The following is a 22335-nucleotide window of genomic DNA, read 5'->3' on the forward strand; positions in this document are numbered from 1 at the left end:
GAAAAAATGCTGGTGACGAAAAATGACGAAAAATGCTGGTGACAAAAAAATGCTAGTGACGAAAAAATGCTGGTGACGAAAAAATGCTGGTGACGAAAAATGACGAAAAATGCTGGTCACGAAAAAATGCTGGTGACGAAAAATGACGAAAAATGCTGGTGACGAAAAAATGCTGGTGACGAAAAATGCTGGTGACGAAAAATGACGAAAAATGCTGGTGACGAAAAAATGCTGGTGACGAAAAAATGCTGGTGACGAAAAATGACTAAAGCATTTTTCGTCATTTTCCGTCACCAGCATTTTTTCGTCACCAGCATTTTTTCGTGACGAAAAAATGCTGGTGACGAAAAAATGCTGGTGACAAATTTTTTTTTCGTTTCGGTAGTGACACCATTGTGTCACTACCGAAACGGAAAAAAAATTACTAAGTCCAGAGCTCGATGAATGTTAGGGACCAAAAAAAAAGTCACTACCAATCAACTTTAAATTGCCCGAAACGTACTCCTAACAGGTTTTTGGGGGAGCATTTTTTTTTCCGTTTCGGGAGTGACACCATTGTGTCACTACCGAAACGGAAAAAAAATTACTAAGTCCAGAGCTCGATGAATGTTAGGGACCAAAAAAAAGTCACTACCAATCAACTTTAAATTGCTGGTGAACGAAAAACCAGCAATTTTTTCGTTCAGCAATAGTGACACAATGGTGACACCATTGTGTCACTACCGAAACGGAAAAAAAATTACTAAGTCCAGAGCTCGATGAATGTTAGGGACCAAAAAAAAAAGTCACTACCAATCAACTTTAAATTGCCTGAAACGTACTCCTAACAGGTGTTTGGGGGAACATTTTTTTTTTCGTTTCGGTAGTGACACCATTGTGTCACTACCGAAACGGAAAAAAAATGACTAAGTCCAGAGCTCGATGAATGTTAGGGACCAAAAAAAGTCACTACAAAGTACTACCAATCAACTCTAAATTGCCTGAAACGTACTCCTAACAGGTTTTTGGGGGGACGATTTTGGCCTCCACACTTAGTGATTTTTTCGGATTTAACTTTCGTTTCGGTGGTGACCAACTTTCGTTTCGGTAGTTTCATTACAAAATGTAAGTTATGTAAAAAATAATCTCACTATACTAAGTTGTTGTTTGTTTGTTTAAGTCAGGCTATACTCTACTCAGAGTCATAAGTTTACAAAATGTACTAAAGTACAGTGAACGTCTGTGCGGTTTGTCTTCATCACTGAAAATAACGTACATGTAAACTGATGTCATGTGCAGTTGGGGTGAAGAAACACAACCATTTCACTCCTAATAATACCTATTTGATTTGACATCCTGACTTGCTGCTGTAGCTGAGGCTTGAACCTGTTACCTGCGGCTCAGTAGTCAGTGACTCTATCCATTCACCTACAGCTGTTTCCTTAGAGTCTGTGGTTCTGAAACGTTTTGTTGTCAACCCCCCAAATTGACATGTATTTGGGCAGTGGACCCCAATGTGAAAAGATGTAGTGTCAGGGCCCCCCATGAAAAAGATTTATATTTATGCTGTAACACATTTTTTTAAAGTTATTTGTCTTGTTTGTTGTTCAAGTCAAAGCACCAGGAAGGCTGTACTTGTCAGCCATCTGTTAGCTCAATGGGTTGAGACGCAGTATTCATGATCCAGAGGCCATGAGTTCAAATCCCATTGATGTCTTTCCTATGATTCTTTCCTTTGCAGACTGGCTTCCAGAAGATCAACTGAAAACTACCAGGAAGGCTATATTTGTCATCCAACTGTTAGCTCAATGGGTTGAGACGCAGTATACATGATCCAGAGGCCATGAGTTCAAATCCCATTGATGTATTTCCTATGATTCTTTCCTTTGCAGACTGGCTTCCAGAAGATCAACTGAAAACTACCCGGAAGGCTTTACTTGTCAGCCATCTGTTAGCTCAATGGGTTGAGACGCAGTATTCATGATCCAGAGGCCATGAGTTCAAATCCCATTGATGTCTTTCCTATGATTCTTTCCTTTGCAGACTGGCTTCCAGAAGATCAACTGGAAACTACCAGGAAGGCTGAACTTCTCAGCCATCTGTTAGCTCAATGGGTTGAGACGCAGTATACATGATCCAGAGGCCATGAGTTCAAATCCCACTGGTGTCTTTACTGTGATGCTTTCCTTTGCAGACTAACTTCTAGAAAAACAAGTTAAAACCACCAGGAAACCTGTGACTCTCAGCCAACAGTTTAGCTCAACTGGTAGAGCGTCTGTCCAATAACATGACTTGACTTGACTTGAGTGGGTTCGATTCCCACTCGAGTCAAGTGTCCCCGGTAACTTTATTTTACCGGAGACTTGACGTTAGTGGGAATCGAACCCAGGATCGCTCGGTCCTGGGTTGAACTGCAACCCAGGACCCTCCTACAAGTTTTTCTACGGATATCAGTCAATTTATCCGTTGCCCCAAGTTACCGGGGACACTTGACTCGAGTGGGAATCGAACCCACTCAAGTCAAGTCAAGTCAAGTCATGTTAGTCTGTCAAGTCATGTTAGTCTGCAAAGGAAAGCATCACTAAGGATATCAGTCAATTTATCCGTTGCCCCAAGTTAGCTACGGTTTTCTACGGATATCAGTCAATTTATCCGTTGCCCCAAGTTACCGGGGACACTTGACTCGAGTGGGAATCGAACCCACTCAAGTCAAGTCAAGTCAAGTCATGTTAGTCTGTCAAGTCATGTTAGTCTGCAAAGGAAAGCATCACTAAGGATATCAGTCAATTTATCCGTTGCCCCAAGTTAGCGGGGACACTTGACTCGAGTGGGAATCGAACCTACTCAAGTCAAGTCAAGTCATTGGACAGACGCTCTACCAGTTGAGCTAAGCTGTTGGCTGAGAGTTACAGGTTTCCTGGTGGTTTTAACTTGTTTTTCTAGAAGTTAGTCTGCAAAGGAAAGCATCACAGTAAAGACACCAGTGGGATTTGAACTCATGGCCTCTGGATCATGTATACTGCGTCTCAACCCATTGAGCTAACAGATGGCTGACAAGTACAGCCTTCCTGGTAGTTTTCAGTTGATCTTCTGGAAGTCAGTCTGCAAAGGAAATAATCATAGGAAAGACATCAATGGGATTTGAACTCATGGCCTCTGGATCATGAATACTGCGTCTCAACCCATTGAGCTAACAGATGGCTGACAAGTACAGCCTTCCTGGTAGTTTTCACTTGATCTTCTGGAAGCCAGTCTGCAAAGGAAAGACATCAATGGGATTTGAACTCATGGCCTCTGGATCATGTATACTGCGTCTCAACCCATTGAGCTAACAGTTGGATGACAAATATAGCCTTCCTGGTAGTTTTCAGTTGATCTTCTGGAAGCCAGTCTGCAAAGGAAAGACATCAATGGGATTTGAACTCATGGCCTCTGGATCATGAATACTGCGTCTCAACCCATTGAGCTAACAGATGGCTGACAAGTACAGCCTTCTTGGTAGTTTTCAGTTGATCTTCTGGAAGCCAGTCTGCAAAGGAAATAATCATAGGAAAGACATCAATGGGATTTGAACTCATGGCCTCTGGATCATGAATACTGCGTCTCAACCCATTGAGCTAACAGATGGCTGACAAGTACAGCCTTCCTGGTAGTTTTCACTTGATCTTCTGGAAGCCAGTCTGCAAAGGAAAGAATCATAGGAAAGACATCAATGGCATTTGAACTCATGGCCTCTGGATCATGTATACTGCGTCTCAACCCATTGAGCTAACAGTTGGATGACAAATATAGCCTTCCTGGTAGTTTTCATTTGATCTTCTGGAAGCCAGTCTGCAAAGGAAAGAATCACAGGAAAGACATCAATGGGATTTGAACTCATGGCCTCTGGATCATGAATACTGCGTCTCAACCCATTGAGCTAACAGATGGCTGACAAGTACAGCCTTCCTGGTGCTTTGACTTGAACAACAAACAAGACAAATAAGTAATAAGTTTGAATGGGGTTTCTATTCTATATATGACATTTTGAATCATTACAGTCAGTTCACCTTCTTTTGGGTCTTGAGTCGAACCAATTACTCCCGCGGAGACATCAAATTTCTCTTTTGGGCCTTGAGTCTTGGGACTCAAGGCCCAAAAGATATCTTTTGGGACTCAAGGCCCAAAAGATAAATTTGATGTCTCCGCGGGAGTAATTGGTTCGACTCAAGACTCTTTTGGGTCTTGAGTCTTGGGACTCAAGACTCAAATCCTGGAAATCAAATCCTGGAAATGGCAAATCAGCATGTGTGTGATTTGAAGGTGCAAGAGTCAGGTAAAAGTTGGGAAAATGTCCAAGTTGGATTTAAACTGGGAACCTTCCGGTTATAAGCCCTTTATCTTAACCACTGCACCACAGTGATTCTTACTGACTTTGTTCACTTGCGTGTTGTTCACTAAAAGATTAGATAAAGGTGCAGGAGTCAGGTAAAAGTTCAAAAAATGTCCTTGGATTTGAACCAGCAACCTTCTGGTTATAAGTCCTGTATCTCAATCACTGCACCACTGTAATTCATCCTAATTCTGTTAACTTGTGTGATATTCACTAAAAGATTAGATAAAGGTAAAAGCCCCAGGTAAAAGTTGGAAAGATGTCCTTGCTGGTTTTGAACTCAGGACCATCTGTGTGCAAGGCCTGTATCTTAACCACAGCTCCACCATGGTTCATGCTTTCTCTGGTCTCTTGCACGCTCTTCACTGAAAGATTAGATACAGACTACAAGAGTCAGATAAAAGTTAGAAAAATGTCATAGCTGAATTTGATCTGGGAACCTTCTGGTTGTAAGCCCTGTATCTAAACCACTGCACCACAGAGGTTCTGATGTAGTCTGTTAACTTGCATGGTATTCACTACAATATTAGATAAAGGTAAAAGCCCCAGGTAAAAGTTTAAATGTCCATTGCCATTGACAATGCATTGGGCGCTTAAAGGGGCCACACCATGAATTTATTTATTTTGGGGGGGGGGGGTAATGTTTTCATTGTGGGACTGCAATTTCAACCAATTCGGTAGAATTGTCCATATACTGTAGTTATCGTGCCATGAAGTAACTCCAAATATTGGTGAGATATATCTTCAGTAGTTGCTCCGTTATATTCTCTGCATTGACTCACATGGCACAGTGAAACAGGTCTCCAAGTCACACACATGGGAGACCCCATTTACTGATCAAAGGGCCATTGACAGGTCCTGACAACCCTGTGACAGGGCTTATGATACTGACAATGATACTGACAATGATACTGACCACGATACTGCATGATATTGACCATGAAATTGACCATGATATTGACCATGATACTGACATGATACTGAGCATGACCATGATACTGTCATGAGTCTATTGTAACGATTGCTATTGGAATAAGCGAGAGCTATTTAACACTTATTTTAACAAAATAAATATCACTTACATCATCTTTAATGGAAGCTTTCCTGAATATGCACAACCTTTACAACAATGACATACTGCAGCCTACTTTTGCCATGTATGCCATTCCACCCCTAATCCCTCTAATGTTGGGACAGAGGGATTTATTGTAAACTGAAGCAACTCTTTTCTGCTTCTCCCACAGCTGTGAGTCTGATCAGTAACCTGCTGCAGGTGTCTGTGAGACGGAGATTCACTGTTGGCAGGGCTCTCGGTCACCCCTGGTGTCAGGTCAGATTTAATACTTTTTAATTCAAATGTTATCATGTTGATTCATATATATTAATTGAAAATCTGTGCAAATCTTTAGTTTGAATATATATATTTTTAAAGCGAACGTTTGTAACTCAAATCTTTGCTCCTGGGGATTCTACAAATGTCTTCTAAAACCTAAAAAAGAAATGAGTTGAAAAAAAAAAACGTATGTTGCTATAATTATCAGTGGTTCTCAAACCTTTTTCATGTCAAGAACCCCCAAAATTATGTGAATTTGTCCGCCGACCCCCCCATCTCAAAATATGTTGTTCCAGGCCCCCCACCCCCAGAAGCTAAGATTTGAGTTACAAATGTTCACTTTAAAAAAACATATATATTCAAACATTTTCAATAGGTCTTAATAGGTTAAGTGGTTAAACATTTGACCCCCTCTATCCCACTTCTTTCAACATCAAATCCTCCATTCTAAGCAGCTGTTCACTCCTCTCTCTCTGCCTCCAGGACTTCCAGCTGTGGTGTGACCTGAGGGAGTTTGAGCTGCGGATGGGCAGCATGTACCTCACCCACCAGGGGGACGAGGAGCGCTGGAGGCGCCACGCCCAGGACAAAGGCCTGGACTTCCCCTCTCACCTCTCCTGGGACCCCGGCAATGACCCTGACATGTGACCCGACCAAGGCGGCAAGGAAGCTCCCGCTGGAATAGGAAGTCATTATCAGCATGCAGTTCTAATAACTGGCCCCGCAGATGTCGCTATTTCCCCTCCTGCTGGCTGCAGAAGCATTTTTACTCCATTCAAGTGAATGACGTTTTGGCCGGACTTTATACTTGATTTTATTATCTTAGTAAACAGTTTCATAAATACTTTATGTTTTCAATCGCTAGTTTAAAGTATTTTTTCAATTATCATGATATGCGTTTATTAAATTATGGTCCCATTCATTTTAAAATGTGTGATAAAGTAGGGTATGTTTCTAGTCGGCTTCTACTGGTTCTACTGAGTGAAGACCCTCCCCCGCGGTCGTTGCAGCCAGTAGCAGTCGCTTCCGGTTGCTTCTCGGGACCGGATGTTCCAAGATGGCGGATTTGAATTCGTCGGCAAAAAAGTGGCTTCAAAGTGGGTCTGTAGAAACCAATGGGTCACGTGACGGTTCCAATCGTCCATATTTTTTACAGTCTATGGACCTGACCATTTGGTTCCATTTATACACTCTCAGCGTTATGGGGGTTTGTGGCCTAATGCACACCTAACTGGGGGTACTTGAAATAAAAGTGACTGGAGAAAATCACACTAGTGGGGTTAAACACTGTTATTCACAAATACCTTCAGTATTTATCAGCCAAATATAAACATCTATTTTTTACTTTTTTGTCACCCGTAATGATGTTGTTAACCATATATATTTATATTTGACTGTCAGTTGGTAAAAATGTAATGAGTTCATAATGGTGTGTGATGCTAACCGGCGTGACGAGAGACTTCTGCTGTATATCTCCCTATTTGTGTACTGGTAGTGTTTTTCATGAAATGTCTTGTCATCCACTCAAAAAAAAAAGAAACAAAAAACAAAACAACACAAACAACTGTCAAGTAGCAATATAATTTTCCTTTTTTATTCCAAGGTGTGTTTTTTTTCTTTCTTTTCTTTTCTTTTAAACTTTGACTGTGTGAAAGTGAGCTTCGTGTTACTGATGACAGACAGACTGAACTCGAGGAAGAGGAAGGAAAAGAATAGAGCACAGATGAAGAAAGAGAAAAATGAATCATGTCATGCACAGGGGAGGGGTGGACGCAAGTTATAGCCTCTCATAATTAACAATGGCTGCACGCTGAGCGTTGCTAATGGGACCCAATCCTCACGGCTGACGTATGCCATACGGCCGCCACACTCGCTGAAAATAACCGTTTTCAGCGAGTGCCGCGTGCATGAACAAAGCATGAATTTGGCTTTTGCGTATGCTTATTAACTTTCTGACGTCGGCCCTGCAATGGTCCCCGCATGCAGTGCCAAGTCTTCCTTTTTTTGTTTCATCCGGAACATTCCTAATGCCCTGTTCTTTCTCTCTCCTCAGCACCTCTCTCTCTCCATCGCATCTCCTGCCTCCAGAACACCAAAATAATTACATAGCCTGCTCCTTTTTTTCTAGAAGGAGTGTTTTAGCCAGAGGCAGGAGAGAGAAGAGAGGCGCGTGGGATCACTTTCTCTGGCCGCACCCGTTTTGGGTTCGTTCTTCGTTCTACAGTCCCCGACCCAGCCATGGCCTCTTCATTTTTTGTGTGTTTTACATTTAACCCACAATCCTTTTGCACAGGGTTCGCTCACTCTCTCTGCTACAGTACACAAGTCTGTAGGGGAGTTTGCCTTCATCTTAACATTTTTGTATTCAGTTTCTTTATCAGCAGGTGATACACAGGCAAAAAAAACAAAAAGTAAACTATGCGTTTCCCCCTCCCCTCCCCTCCCCACCCCCTCCATTAGGCTCATCTCTTTGGTTTCTATAAGCGGAGGGTTGTGGCTGCAGGGATGTGATTGTTAAGGACTATCGTTAACATGAAGTGGCTCACAGTGCTGTGGTAATTGTGTCTTTCCGACGGAGAACTTCCACCATGAGACATGGCTTTCATTACATCATACTGCCTGAGTTATTCCAGCGGAATTAACGAGTAACAGTTAATTCAGAGTTTGCGTATGAGGTCGGGTTAAGGCTTCTGGGTTCTGCTTTTTTTTGTTTTGTTTTGTTTTTTAAGGTGTTAAGGAAGAGTCGACAACTCTTTGACTCACAGAGACAAGTGTTTCTACACTTAAAACACAACATGCATGCAACGCAATACACAACCGAACAACCAACCAACCAACCAAACAACCAACTTAATGTCTTTTTTTCAACATATCTTTTCTTTAATTACCCTTCTACAAAAAATAGGTCATCTGAGAAGAAGTGAAGAGTGAGATGCTTTGCTGAAAACCATTTTACGATTGAACTTCGCCCTCTCGTTTTTATTCATTTTTTTTTTTTAATCTCCCTCTCATCCTGCGAGGCACGTCATATTTAAACGTGTGCTGCATACATTGATTTCAGTGCAAGACCTGACACATTCCTGGTTTTGTAAGGGCTCTCATAAACAGAAAAAGACATGAGGGTCACGAGCCAGCCGGTTTCCAAACCGTTTTGAGCAAAGCCTGCCACTCTCGCCCTCTCTGGGCAGTGAATTCTGGGAGGGCAGTGGGAGAGGAGGAGGGGGGGGGGGATAAATGTAAGGGTACAAACATACAATTTGAAAGAGAAATAATGTTAAGGACAAACAGGGAAAGAAAGACAGGGGAAAGGAAAGGGTTGTTTTTTTAATCTCTCTCTCCAAAACAGGAGAAAGAAGGATAGATAGGCGAGGGGGGGCAGGGCAGTTTGGGATGCTGGGAGGAGGAGGAGGAGAAGAGAAGGGGTTCTTTTTGTTTATAAGTCGCTCTCGCCGTAGAGGGCACTGGAGAAGGAGATGTAGTCGAGGGCGCCGGCGGGGCCGTCGGATCCGATGTACCTGGTCATGCGGCTGATGCAGTACTCGGCCTGCTCTGGGGGCAGCTCCCTGCGCAACTCGTCCACCGTGATGTAGGACTGCATGGAGAGAAAGACCGAGACGTTTTTGTTAAACCCATTCAACCCGGGAACGCATCTACAAATGTCTTCTAAATCCTAACAGGTTTCTGAAAAACGTATGTTGCTATATGTAGTTGTATTCAACGCATGTTCAGGAGTAGAGACCTCCCTCTGCTCAACTTGGCCACAGAATGCATTGGGCCCTTGAAGATAAATATTTCAAAAACTACAAATCATTTCAAAGTAAAACATCTCAAGGATGCATGTCCACAGTAAGGTGGAATGTTTGAACTGTGAATGGAGTTTCCAGGTGAAAGTGTTTTTTTTTTAGGTCCCAAATTCGTCCATCGACCTCCATTATAAATCTCTGAACTTTTAAAGGAGTACAATTCTAAAACTATTAAAGATTTCAAAGATTCCTTTTCAGGCAAACATGTCCACAGTAAGATGAACATTTTAAAGTATGAATGGGGTTACTAGCAGTAAGTATGTAGGATTAGTAGCCTGTACTCGTTTCCCTTTAAATGTCCATTGCCGCATTGACAATGCATTGGGCGCTTAAAGTTAAATATCTCCCAAACTACAAATGATTTCAAAGAAAAACATTGCAAGCATGCATGTCCACAGTAAGGTGGAATGTTTGAACTGTGAATGGAGTTTCCAGGTGAAAGTGTTTTTTTGAGGTCCCAAATTCGTCCATCGACCTCCATTATAAATCTCTGAACTTTTAAAGGAGTACAATTCTAAAACTATTAAACATTTCAAATATTCCTTTTCAGGCAAACATGTCCACATTAAGATGAACATTTTAAAGTTTGAATGGGGGTTCTAGGTGTAAGTATGTAGGACTAGTAGCCTGCCAAAGTTTGTACTTTTCCCCCTTTAAATGTCCATTATTTGCATGTAACGGTAGGTTAAATAAACAACAAGAGCACCAAGGGCCTCTAAGGACCAGGGTTGTCAGCTCACCTTGTCGGAGGCCAGGATTTTGAACGAGGCCATGACCTGTTCTGCCGTGTCTGTCTCGGCCGTCTCGCGGGTCATGAAGTCGATGAACGCCTGGAAGGTCACCACGCCTGTGTTGTTGGAGTCCACCAGGGTCATGATGCGGGCAAACTCCACCTCGCCCTTTAAAAAGGTAAAAGAAACGGAGAAACGAATGTGTGAGTTCTTGTGATCAAGTTTGTCTGACCACTTAAGCCCTTTAATACTTCTAAGCACGATACACCTATAACGACATGCCCAAATAGGGAGGCTAGGTTGAAAGTGGTTTAAATTACAGTAGTAACGATGTTAAGTCCTTTTCATTTTATCTCCAGGCATACAGTAAGTAATAAAAAATAACCCTAACCCACATACAAATGTACTAGATACTACACAGTATGCTATTTTCAGCGTACTGTTTAGTCTCTACTAATCTCTCAAAAACAGATTCTGCAGTTTTTTGACGATGGGTTCCCAGATGGAGTCTCTACTACTGTTGCATACTACAAAACTGCCTTTAGTATGCATCTAACATACAATTTAGTATACCTGTAGCTACTAAGCTTTTGGACATACTAAAAAGTAATTTGACAAACGAAATAGCATGTTAATATCTCATTTCGGACTAGACCTATCTTCAGAGGGCCGCAGCCAAATGTCACATTGATAGAAGAAGAACGCCTAAAGATTTAATATTTATATTTATACATTTATAAAGTAGGTAATTATCAAGTAATGAACATTGACTGGCTTTGTGCTGTAAACTCAACCTCTGCCCAGTGTGAAGAATATCAGTGCTCTCTGCATAAAATTGAAAGAAGAAATCAATTTGCAAACCCAAGATGGCTTATTGATTTCAATCCCCAAAACAATTTAGCATAGTGAAGGAAACAAGATGAAGATGATGAATTTCATATCGCTCTATTTGAGTCTGAGTCATAAAGTTACACAGCAGGGAGCGCGACTGAAGAGTAATCAAGCGGCTGCATAACATTTGGCCCACTTGGTGTTAAAACGTGTCCTCACCAGATCGTAGCCCATGGAGATGAGGCAGGCGCGGAAGTCGTCTGGGTCCATCATGCCGTTTCTCTTCTGCAGAGGGAACATGAATAAAACCGTGAGACAAATGAATGAGCAGTTTTATCATTAAACTCTTACAACTGCTCATTATTAAGCCCACTGCTTCAGGCTTTAAAGCAAAACAAAATCCCACGACTGAAAAACGTTGTATGTATCTTATTGTGCGATTTGCGAAACAGTGTGAAAGGAGTCTATACCCACACTAGTGCCGTTTCCTAAAACAATGAACACAATTATGTACAAAAATGTTTTAGTAATATTGTTCTAGGCTATTTTCGCTGCGCAACATGCGTCCATAGAAGACATGCAGAAGACATGCTGGCTTCTATGGAATCCAAATGACTGAGATCAGTGGCGACTGAGAACTTTAATCCATGGGCTTTATTACCAGGGCCAGGGCACCTATCATCAAAGTGAAAGGCCTGCTGATCATCATATATGGATTTATTTTCCCTCCTATAAGTTCTTCCGAAGGACAATCACTGTTTGGCCATGACTAAATGAGACTGCAGTCGTGAGACATACTCTGAATGATCAAAACCTTGCTACAAAATATTTGTGGGGATTTGATCTTGGCTGACGGCATACCACAGTCATTTAACATGAATGATCTTAAAGGGCGGATTTATACTTGGTTGCGTGCCGGTGTCGAGCACCGCATTTTTTTTCCATTGATCAGTGACGCCATGGTCCACTAGTGGTCCATGGACCACTGGTTGAGAAACAGAGGTCTAGACCCGTGGTTCTCAAAGTGGGGTCCAGGGACGCTCTGGGGTCCTTGAGGTGGTTCTATAAATGGACCCTTGAAATTAAAAACATTTTACAACCTCTGGTCTAAGATTAGCCTGTGGACCGTCGGACCATTCGTCTCACCCTGTCGAAGTGGTTGAAGGAGGCCCTGAACTCGTTGAGCTGCTCCTGGCTGATGCCCTTGGCGTCTCTGGTCAGGATCTGGTTCTCCACCTCGTTGATGGTTCTGGCGATGGTGGTGAGCAGCTGCTCCCAGCCCACACGGATGTGCTGCAACACAGAGGGGGAGAGGAAGAGAAAGTGTGAGACATGATGCGACGCAGATATATAGGAACGCAGGCCGTGAAAAGACGGGCAGCGTGGTTGACACCATTGCACACACTTTCAACCGCTGTTGCGCTATGAGCTCGTAGAGCTAGTGTAACCAGTATTTTTCATGAAAATAAGATAGTATACAAGAAAACTGGAATAAAAATAAAAATGAGAAGTGGATCATACAGTATATTCTTAATATTTCATACATTTTCAGGCTCATTCACATTTTCATTGTAAAAATGATGTGAATGTCTTTTCAAATGACAAGAAACCAACATGACCACAAAATGCACATCCTGACAAACCTGATGCCTTGAAAATGTTTTTTTCTTTTTTTAATTTGTCATCTTGCCCGAACCCTAACCCCTTTTTGACACTGACCCTATTGGGTCAGTGACAATATATTGTATATATTATATCATTATATCATTATGTTATTAGTTTCTAATCTCCATGTCTGTATGCGTTGGTGCGGTCGGTGCGTATACCTCCATGGTGTAGTTGGTGTGCTTGTTGTCGAAGATGAGGGACTCCTGGCTGAGCTGGTGGTCGCCCTCCAGCTTGTCGATGTTGGACTTGTAGTTGATGATGTTCTGCTCGTACTGTTTCAGGTTGTTCATCTGTTCCTCCAGGGAGCCGGCGATGTCCACGGACACGTGACCGATCTCCTGTTGACGGACAGGACAGAGAGAAGCACAGCATGGAGGACGTGAGAAGGGAATGAAACCCTGAACGGTTAATGAGTTGAGTTTAGGGATGTTGTGATGGTGTGTCATGTATTTGTTGTTTAGAGTAGACACTTGTCTTTGGGATAGTTCACCGGAATTACATTTTTTCTATCGATTAGTCACCCCATGGAGACTTGAATTCATGGATATTTTTTTGTGTTTTGTTGCATTCCTAAGCCAATAATTTGATGACCGGTAGCGGTTCCGGTAGGAGACACAAAGATCTTCTACCGGAACCGCTGCCTACCGGTCCGCTGGTCATCAAATTAATGGCTTAGGAATGCGACAAAAACAAAAAAAATATCCATGAATTCAAATCCCCATAGGGTGACTAATCGATGGAAAAAAAGTTATTGTTTAGGTGAACTATCGCTTTAAACGGGAGTGGTGGCATGAACAGCTGAATGTCTTGTACTGTCCCTTAGGGCAACATCATGTGAGATATAGTTGTCTTACTGTCAACAGGTCCATGCAACTATGTCACTCAAAGGGGGTTATTTAGTCGTATTTTTTGTTTAAAAAAAAATAAAGTCTATATTATTATATATAATGTAAAAAACATGTGTTTTTGACATGATACTAACATGATACTAACATTATCATTGCCATTTAGTTCAGTCTGAAACTCCTGCCAGGTATCGTCTCACGACTCTGCACATTTGCAGTTTTGCTTCTCTTTACATGGCGAAAGATGTGAAGTGATGCACTGAGAGCCACCACAGCGTACTGTACCTCCATCTTGGTTTGAATCCAGGGTCCAATAATGTTGGCCTGGGCGGCGAACTGGCGCCTCAGTCTCTCGTTGGCCTGCTGCCTGGCCACCTCCTCCTGAAGCATTTGGTCTCTGAGGGGCACCAGATGTTTCACCTGCGGGGGGCAGCAGAGGGCCATGGTTACAGCACAGTAAGCTCAGTGAAAAGCCTTTTTCAAGTCAAAGTTTGCTAAGTTTGCGGTGCTATGCATTATTAGCAGTGGTGGAAAGTAACTAAGTACATTTACTGAAGTACTGTACTTACAATTGTAAAATTCTGAGGTATTTGAACTTTACTTGACTATTTCCAATTTCCAATACTTTTACTTCTACTCCACTACATCTCAGAGGCAAATATTGTACTTTTGCTCAACTACAATTATTTGAAAACTTTAGTTACTAGTTACTTTTCAGATATACAAGTGTATTTTAACCTACTAGTAATTATTTTGTTGACAACTATAGCTGTATATACAGTATATAGCCTATTAACTATCTTAGAATTACAGATCAGATCTATATCTGATGATTTCCTTAAGTAGTTTTTGTATTAGTATTTGAGTAGTAAGTACTAGTAGCAGTTCCCATCTCTGCATACTGTATGTCTAGGAAATAACAAGTACCTGACTGTATCTCCGAGGAGATACCTTGTATAAGATTATGTATTTTGAATCTTTATGTTAATCAGTAAAGTCACAACAGGACAAAACATGTCACATCTCCAGTCAACTTTGAAATGTGAAAATACTTGAACATTTGTGAACATATTTTGAAGGTTTTCCTATGTAATGACAAACCCAAAATAGGGGCGCCAGGTTGAAAGTGGTCACATTTTCTTCCTCCCGACTCCCCTGAATGTTTGTACTGTACAGTATAAGTAGCTCATCGTATAAAGTGACACTGCACCCTAAATATATACGCAGCACTATTCCTGACCTGTCACTATGTACGTGCTTATTATTAGAACTGACCAAATGCTGTGCGTTGACTGTGGGACAGGCTGACATTTCCCCATACACACATAAGCGACCGGCAGTTACCCCGCTCCAGTAGGGGAGTCAAAACAAGACATAATATCACATTAAATGAGACGTTTTGAGTTCGGGGGGGAGTCTGTTTTCCAACTCTGCAAAATCTCGCTTGGCAACCGAAATCCCAAAACCGAGGGTTGTGTTGTGTTGGTGGGGGGCGAGTTCGTTTTGGACTCACATTGTCCCACTTGTTGGCGATGTCCTGGGGGCTGAGGTTGGTGTATGGGTTGATTCCGTTCAGCTTGATGCCGTAGGTCTGGGCGATCTTCATGATCTCGTTCTGGATGCCCATGGTGGCCATGCGCTCCTTGTCGGCCTCGGGCAGAGTGGCCTTGAACTGGTCGTGAGCTGTGATCAGGCTCTGGATGAGAGAGCAAGCACAGGAAACATTGAGAGGGTTGAACATTGGATAATACAAATAATAATAATGATGCCTTGTATCTCAGCGGGATTTTCTTCTGTATAAAGGTCAAATAAAAATCTAAAAACATCAAAGATCTATACTGTAAAATCCTCAATGTTCATTTAACTCTGAGAGTATACAAATGGAACCAAATGGACCGTAAGGGTCCATTTGGTTCCATTTATATACTCTCAGAGTACTCTAATCGTCCACTTGTTTCCTAACCATCAATCATTTAGCTGGGGACCCCAGGGGGTCCCCCGACCCCAGGCTGAGAACCAGAGCAGTTCTCAGCAGTAATAACCTTCCCTGTCATTCTCCTTTTGTGAACAACATAAACTAGATGCTAAACGGTTTATGCAACCAGACACTGTGATTTATGACATCAAGATAGTGTAAAGAGAGACTATTTATTGTTGTACTGGATTTTCTCAGTGCTTAATACAAACACCAACTGAACTGACCTCTACCAGTGTTTAAAGTATGATAATGGCCATGGATGGCTGGCACTTGTTGAACCCCCCATACTGCTTAATACTACTTAATAATACCTACAATGCATACATACTGTGCATACTGTATATAATGTGATTGAGTTATCCTGTCAGATGCTTCCATAGGGTACAAATGCAATAAAAGAAGTGATAGGACCACAATGGAAACATATACTGTATGTCCCCAGGACTTTTTTGTGTCTGACTCTCATGCTGTTTATATTTCGGACTAATAAAGTATTCAATCAATCAATCAATCAATCAATCAATCAATCAATCAATGCAAAACCCTAAATCTCTAATCTCCATTTTCCCCCCCAGACTTTCTACAGTATTTACCACTAAAGGTGCATTCACATGGATGTGTCATTTTTGATAAAAGCTTGTGTAAAGGTGATAGGGATATAGTGAACCTTATACAACATAAGTGTTGTATAAGAAAATGTTAACATTACTGGCTGAATGTTGTGTAGTTCCCCTGTAATGCTAAATGCATATAATGTTTCGTACCTGGATCTCCTCGATACTGTGGACGATGAACATGTCCTGCAAGTCCTCCATGGCTCCGTCCATCCAGTTGTTGAAAGGTGCCGCCCTCTTGGCGAACTCCAGGTACAGCTGGTCAATGGTCTCCCACAATTTCTCAATGCGCTGGGGGACAGACGAGGCCATTCAAATGATGTCAAACACATTAAGAGAAGTTCTGTAAAATGACCTGGCTATATTGTTTTTCTGAAGGTCCGTGTTTGAAGCAAGGGCCCTGCAGCCTCCGCCTTTGAAATTTAGTCTATATAGGAAGTAAAAGATCATATGAATGACCTGTAGTCGCTGTTTTACCCCTGCTGGTGTCAGAAGAAATAATGCTCTATGCAAGCAGATGGGTTTTTGCTGAACTTTACACTTAATTTATTACCTTAATAAACATTTTGTAAATACTTTATGCTTCCAGTTGCTAGTTTAAAGTCTTCTTTTAATCACCATGATATGCATTTTGGTAAATTAAGGTCCCATTTATTTTTAAATTTATGATAAAGTAGGATATATTGTAGGAGGGGCGTGGCTTGTGATGCTTTGATTGACAAGCTACACAACCAATTGCATTAATTTCCCACCCCCGCTCGGGTCCAAACCAATAGCATTCATTTCCGAGTGCACCGGATATAGAAAGATGGCGGATTTGAAATCGTTGAAAAATAGGCTCCATTTACAGTCCGTAGAGCCTAGTGGCGTAACTTTGTCCATACTTTTTACCGTCTGTGGTTCGAAGTGAATAATGGTTACCACCAATGTGGTATGCATTTGAAACCTCAGTCTCTTAATCCTTAAAGGAGACACACCATGAATTTCACTTTTTTTTTTTTTTTTTCAGAGATTTTCAGAATGGGCGTGTCTGAACAGGCCATTCTCAGAATGGCAAGTTTGCTTACATCACAAAACTTTCTGCCCATGTATTTTGACAAACAGAATTGCTCAGTAGCACCCCGCTGCCCAACAGGACGTTTTGGTATTGCAGCTGAAAGTGCTTTATAAGCCTGAGAGAATTGACTTGGGATGAGTATATCTGAGTGTTGATTTAGGCTCAAACCTTTTGAAAATGGTTTGAGGGACATGCACCATATGATATTAAATATCTTTCTTTTTTTTTTGAATTCATGGTGTGTCTCCTTTAATCATATCCTCTTAATACTCTACACACAGTAAAATTGTCAGTGTTCATTTATACATTTGTTCCATGTGTGTGTGTGTGTATGTGTCAGGTAGTAGCCTACCTCCAGGGAGTCTCTCCTCTTTTGGGTCAGGGTTCCCAGGTTGTCCCACTGGTCACAGATGCCCTGGCAGCGGGCGTTGACTGTGGCAGCGTCATGGTAGTCCAGCTCACTGTAGAGGGAGGTATACCACAACACAGTCAATCTAATATCTATAAAGGCCATCTGTTACCTGGTACTGATGCTCCTTTCCTCCTTTCACCCCAGTCTCCCTCTCAAATGAACCGTTCTCACTATCCTCCATCCCCAAACTTTCTCATTCCCTCTCTCCCTTACTCCTTCCACCCCAATCTTTCTCCTACCTTCTTTTGTTATGTTCTTATCAAACTGTTTTGTTTGTATCATTATAGTTAACTAAAACTAACGAGATAACTAAAAGTAGAAGTGGAAAAACTTTAGTTATTATGAAATAAATACTAAAACAAGACTTCACGATAAAACTATAACTTAAACTGTTTTGCGTGTTTACAAAACTGAGTAAAACTAAACATCAAGTTATACTTAGCTTAAGTCAAAAACTTCAAAAATAGCCAAATTAACAGATCTACAAGCTCACAATGTGTCACATTGTGACACATTGTGCTGTGAGCTTGTAGATCTGCTATTTTTTCTGACTTTGTTGAATCTTGCCCACTAACACTGAAACGCCAAAGAACTAAACTAAAACAAAGCCTTTATCACTAATTTAGCAAACCCACTTTAAAAACGAATCCAAAACTAAACTGAAATTGAAAATAAAACGTCAAAACGAAATAAAAACAAATACTAATTAAAAATGCAAAACCACAATTACCTTGTTTTTTATGCCTGTGTAAACTATCCATCTCCCCTCCCCCCTCTGTACTGCCCAAACTCCTTTCTCCTCTCTTTATCATCCTTCTACCATCCATCCATCCATGCCTCCATCCATCCATCCATCCATCCTTACTTGAGCTCCTGGGCGATGGCAGCGATCTGCTCCACTCTGTCCTGGTGAGCAGCCAGGTCACTCTCGAAGGCTTCGTGTTTCCTCATCAGAGCCCTGATCTCCATCAGGGAGGCCGACTCAAAGTCCTTCATAGACAGAAGCTCCTCCTTACCTGAGACACAAAGACACAAAAGGAAAAACATACTCAAGTTTGGATAAAGTCCAGATTAGTATTTAAATATATATTTTGTACAGTATCTCTCAATACCACTCAATTCCAGATTCACTTTACCAACTTTAACTACTTTGTTTATTTTGTTAAACAAAGTGGTTTTGTTATTTGTTTTCTATTATTTAATTTTTTTACTTGCATGTTTGAAATAAAGATGATCATTCAAAAATCTAAGCAAAACACTATCCAGCTTGTGGAAAGAGGATATATCAAACTACAAAAAGTGAACTCCAGTTTGTCTAAAGTTTTAAGATTACTGAGCCATATAGTTTCACAATTGCTTCACGACTCAACTAACAAAACTAATCTCTGGTCATCTTTCATCTCCCTCCTTCTCCCTGCACCGTACCTCCGGTCCAGCTCTCGTGCAGGGAACACTTCTGTTTGAACTTCTCGGCCAGATGGTCCAGTCTCTCCAGACGACGGATCTCAGTCAGCAGCCACTCCTCATAACCCTTCTCCACCTGCTCCAGACCTTTCCATGCATTGGCAATATCCTGCAGGGACAGAGAGAGACCTGCAGTTTTAAATTGATGCCTCGAATGTTTGTGGAAAGTTATTGTTCTATTGAGTTCTACTCAAGTGCTGAAAGTGGATTTTGGAGCGGATTTGTGTGTGTGTGTGTGTGTGTGTGTGTGTGTGTGTGTGTGTGTGTGTGTGTGTGTGTGTGTGTGTGTGTGTGTGTGTGTGTGTGCGTGCGCGCGAGTGTGCGTGCGTGCATGGGTGTCTACGTATTCCTGTTGTTTGTCGTTTTCACCCTGTAAAGCACCTGGTATGCTTGTTTTGTGAACTGACATACAAATAATGTTACTTTCTACTTATCACTATCATTCACGTGTGCGTGTATATGTGCGCACCTGTTTGTGTCTGCATTCTCATTCACTCCATACGGAGCCAGAGTGTGCGACAACTTTCTGACCATCATCCACTCACCGACACCATCTTGCCCTCGGAGGGCATGAACGCGGGCCTGTTGCTGAGCCTGAGCTTGGTCTGCAGGGTGTTGAAGTTGATCTCCAGCTGACACTTCTCCTGGACACGGGGCGGCTTGTGGACGCGACGGTAGTCGCGGAAGTCCTCCAACTTCTGCTGCATGGCGCGCATGGTCTGCTCCGCCACGCGGTTCTCCAGCCAGGGGATGGTGCGACGGATCCATTCCAGCAGCTATGGAGGACCGGGTGGAGGTGGAGAAAGAAGAACGGGAAGAGAAGGGTTTAGTCATTTCTGCATTATGTATGCATAAATGTTTGTGTATTTTACATATAGGGGCAGCAGTGGCTCCGGAGTTAGCCGTTAACTATGAAGATGTATAACGAGGCACATGCTGGTCGTCGCTCATCTTGCTCAGCAGACTAATAATTAGTCATGTCAAAGTGTCTGAAAGACACTGAACCCTTAGGAGGTTGGTGCCTTGCATGGCTGCCTCCACCATCAGTGTGTTAATGTGTGTGAAAGGATGAATGTGAAGCGTACGTCATAAAGTGCTTTGAGTGTTCGGACAGCGAGAACAGAGGTCTATAGATGCAAGACCATATATCTTTACATATCGTGCAATATCTGTGCAAGTTCGTATAATGATCTGCCGTCTCGTATATGATATTTTTTTCATAAACTGTCTATTTGTTTTAGTCTTAGCATCCTGTAATATTACAGTTGTTCAATCAGAACAATGTTTTAGAGAGGAAACGGTCAGGAGCCTAGTGGTGGACAAGATGTCTAAGGAAGGAAGGAAGAAATACGCATGGGAGGTCTTGTTTTTCCACTTCCTCTTATACTGTATAAGTTCTGTTGGCTGAGGCTGAGTCAGTGACTTTGTGAGGTTGTCCCGTTTTTTTAGAGGATGCCAATCACTTAGTTTCCTGCCGTGTAAGGTGATGGGATAACGAGTGGCGGTGCAGCGGAGGTCGCGTGAAACAGACTGCACACGTGGGAGCAGACCGGGAGACGGTTGGTTCTCTCACCTCACTGGCCAACTTCTCATACTCCTCCATCAGCTTCTCATTCTCCTGGTTGACAGCCAGAACCTTGCAGATACGGTTGGCAGCTGTCTCGGCCTTGGAGAGAAAGAGAGAGAGAGAGAGAGAGAGAGAGGGAGGGAGGAGGGGGGGGGGGGTAGAGGGAGGAGGGAAGGAGGAAGTGACAGGGGGAGGAAGAAAGTGGAAATTGAGGGAAATAATAGGATGATAGAGTTAGACAGAGGCAGGATACGGAGACAAAGGGAGAGGATGGAGAGAATAAGATAAATAGTTTTGTGTGTGTGTGTGTGTGTGTGTGTGTGTGTGTGTGTGTGTGTGTGTGTGTGTGTGTGTGTGTGTGTGTGTGTGTGTGTGTGTGTGTGTGTGTGTGTGTGTGTGTGTGTGTGTGTGTGTGTGGGACAGAGTGATGGATTGCAAGAGGAAGTGCAGGAGGGAGAGAAAGTGAGAGAGGTAGTTGATATACTGTTATTACAGGGGTGCTGGAGAGTGCGATCGACATTCAAATAAATACACGGGTGATTTTTGCCGTCTCGTATTGATTAAACTGTGCGGTTATTAAATCACCCTGACAGTGTTTTGTGTGCCAGTCAATTCAACCAATCAAAAAGTAACAACATAGTATTAACAGATGTGATTTGGAGGACCCTTTTAAGCAAAGTCTTGGGAGAGCAGTGGATGCAAAATCTTAACCCCTGCAATGCTGGTGGCAAGCTCTGCCTAAAAGCCACTTGGTGGGGCCACATTAAAATTGCGTTTATATGGACACTGATACGCAGATCTTACCCCGATTAAGACAAAACTCCACCATAGAAACCATAGAAATGGTCATGGAAACTTGTTACCTGATTTCCCAACTCCCAAAACAAACATAATATCAGCCTATCGCCCCTGATTACAATACTGTACATTTACTGCCATGAGCTTCAGTGGTCAGGAATGTACACTGGCGCTGGTATGAAAACAGTTACTTCTCACTGCCACTTGGGGCCGTTAATCTATGCCAAGTTTGAACACTCTCCAGTGCAGCTTTAAGCTTTGCCCAATCTTTAGATTTCTACGGCCTTCAGCATGTCTGAATACGCAGCTGTAAAAATGTAACAACTTCAATGGGTTATTTACAAGCGACAACAGAGAAAATGTAATCACACTAATGCTACTTAAGTAAACGTATGAAAATGCTACACATGTAAGCACTTCAATCTATTGTCCCGAGGAATTAGTCCTAATTAACGTTGCAGTATATCATCTTACCTGCTCGGCGCCGGCGAAGGCGTGGTAGAAGCAGGACACATAGGTCATGATGGCCTTCTCATCGGGCTTGGGGGTGTTCACAATATCTGTGGGGAAGAGAAACCGTTTTCATTTCCTACACAACTTCAGGTCCTTGCTGGCCTGGTCTTTTGTCATTTAACCAGGTGGTGTCAAATTAAATAACTAAAACCTTCACCTGTGCACAGGTGAGCCTTGTTAATGTCATGTAATGTAAGGGCCATCTAAAAGGTGTGGACACTTGAATTAGAAAGATTTTTAAAACTATAGTCATAGTTAGGTTATAGTTATAGTTATGCAAAAGTTGAGCTAACAATACACTAGAGACACTAATGCTAGACAGGAGGGTGGGGAGGGCAGCGATGCAGGAGTCACAAGTTGGTGTTAGCTA

At 42.2% G+C, this 22335-nt stretch overlaps 2 protein-coding genes across 2 annotated transcripts in view; one reads left to right on the forward strand and one right to left on the reverse strand.

The window, feature by feature from the left end:
• Positions 1–8773, forward strand: part of prkd4 (protein kinase D4) — a 48104-nt gene extending 39331 nt beyond the window's left edge. The window contains exons 18-19 of the mRNA XM_084043385.1: positions 5596–5681; positions 6168–8773. Of these exons, the coding sequence (XP_083899511.1) occupies positions 5596–5681; positions 6168–6332 (251 nt within the window). The 3' untranslated portion in view covers positions 6333–8773. The remainder of the gene's footprint in view (positions 1–5595; positions 5682–6167) is intronic.
• A 222-nt stretch (positions 8774–8995) lies between these two features.
• The window catches only part of actn3b (actinin alpha 3b), a 43343-nt gene continuing 30003 nt past the window's right edge, over positions 8996–22335 (reverse strand). The window contains exons 8-21 of the mRNA XM_084043384.1: positions 21927–22012; positions 20661–20753; positions 19633–19863; positions 19049–19196; positions 18489–18639; positions 17564–17672; positions 16305–16445; positions 15076–15258; positions 13848–13982; positions 12876–13055; positions 12196–12342; positions 11269–11334; positions 10228–10386; positions 8996–9276 (exon numbers count right to left, since the gene is read on the reverse strand). Coding sequence (XP_083899510.1) covers positions 9118–9276; positions 10228–10386; positions 11269–11334; positions 12196–12342; positions 12876–13055; positions 13848–13982; positions 15076–15258; positions 16305–16445; positions 17564–17672; positions 18489–18639; positions 19049–19196; positions 19633–19863; positions 20661–20753; positions 21927–22012 — 1988 coding nt within the window. The 3' untranslated portion in view covers positions 8996–9117. The remainder of the gene's footprint in view (positions 9277–10227; positions 10387–11268; positions 11335–12195; positions 12343–12875; positions 13056–13847; positions 13983–15075; positions 15259–16304; positions 16446–17563; positions 17673–18488; positions 18640–19048; positions 19197–19632; positions 19864–20660; positions 20754–21926; positions 22013–22335) is intronic.

Source organism: Gymnoscopelus microlampas (genome assembly GCF_963454915.1).
Source record: "Gymnoscopelus microlampas genome assembly, chromosome: 19".
NCBI lineage: Eukaryota > Metazoa > Chordata > Actinopteri > Myctophiformes > Myctophidae > Gymnoscopelus > Gymnoscopelus microlampas.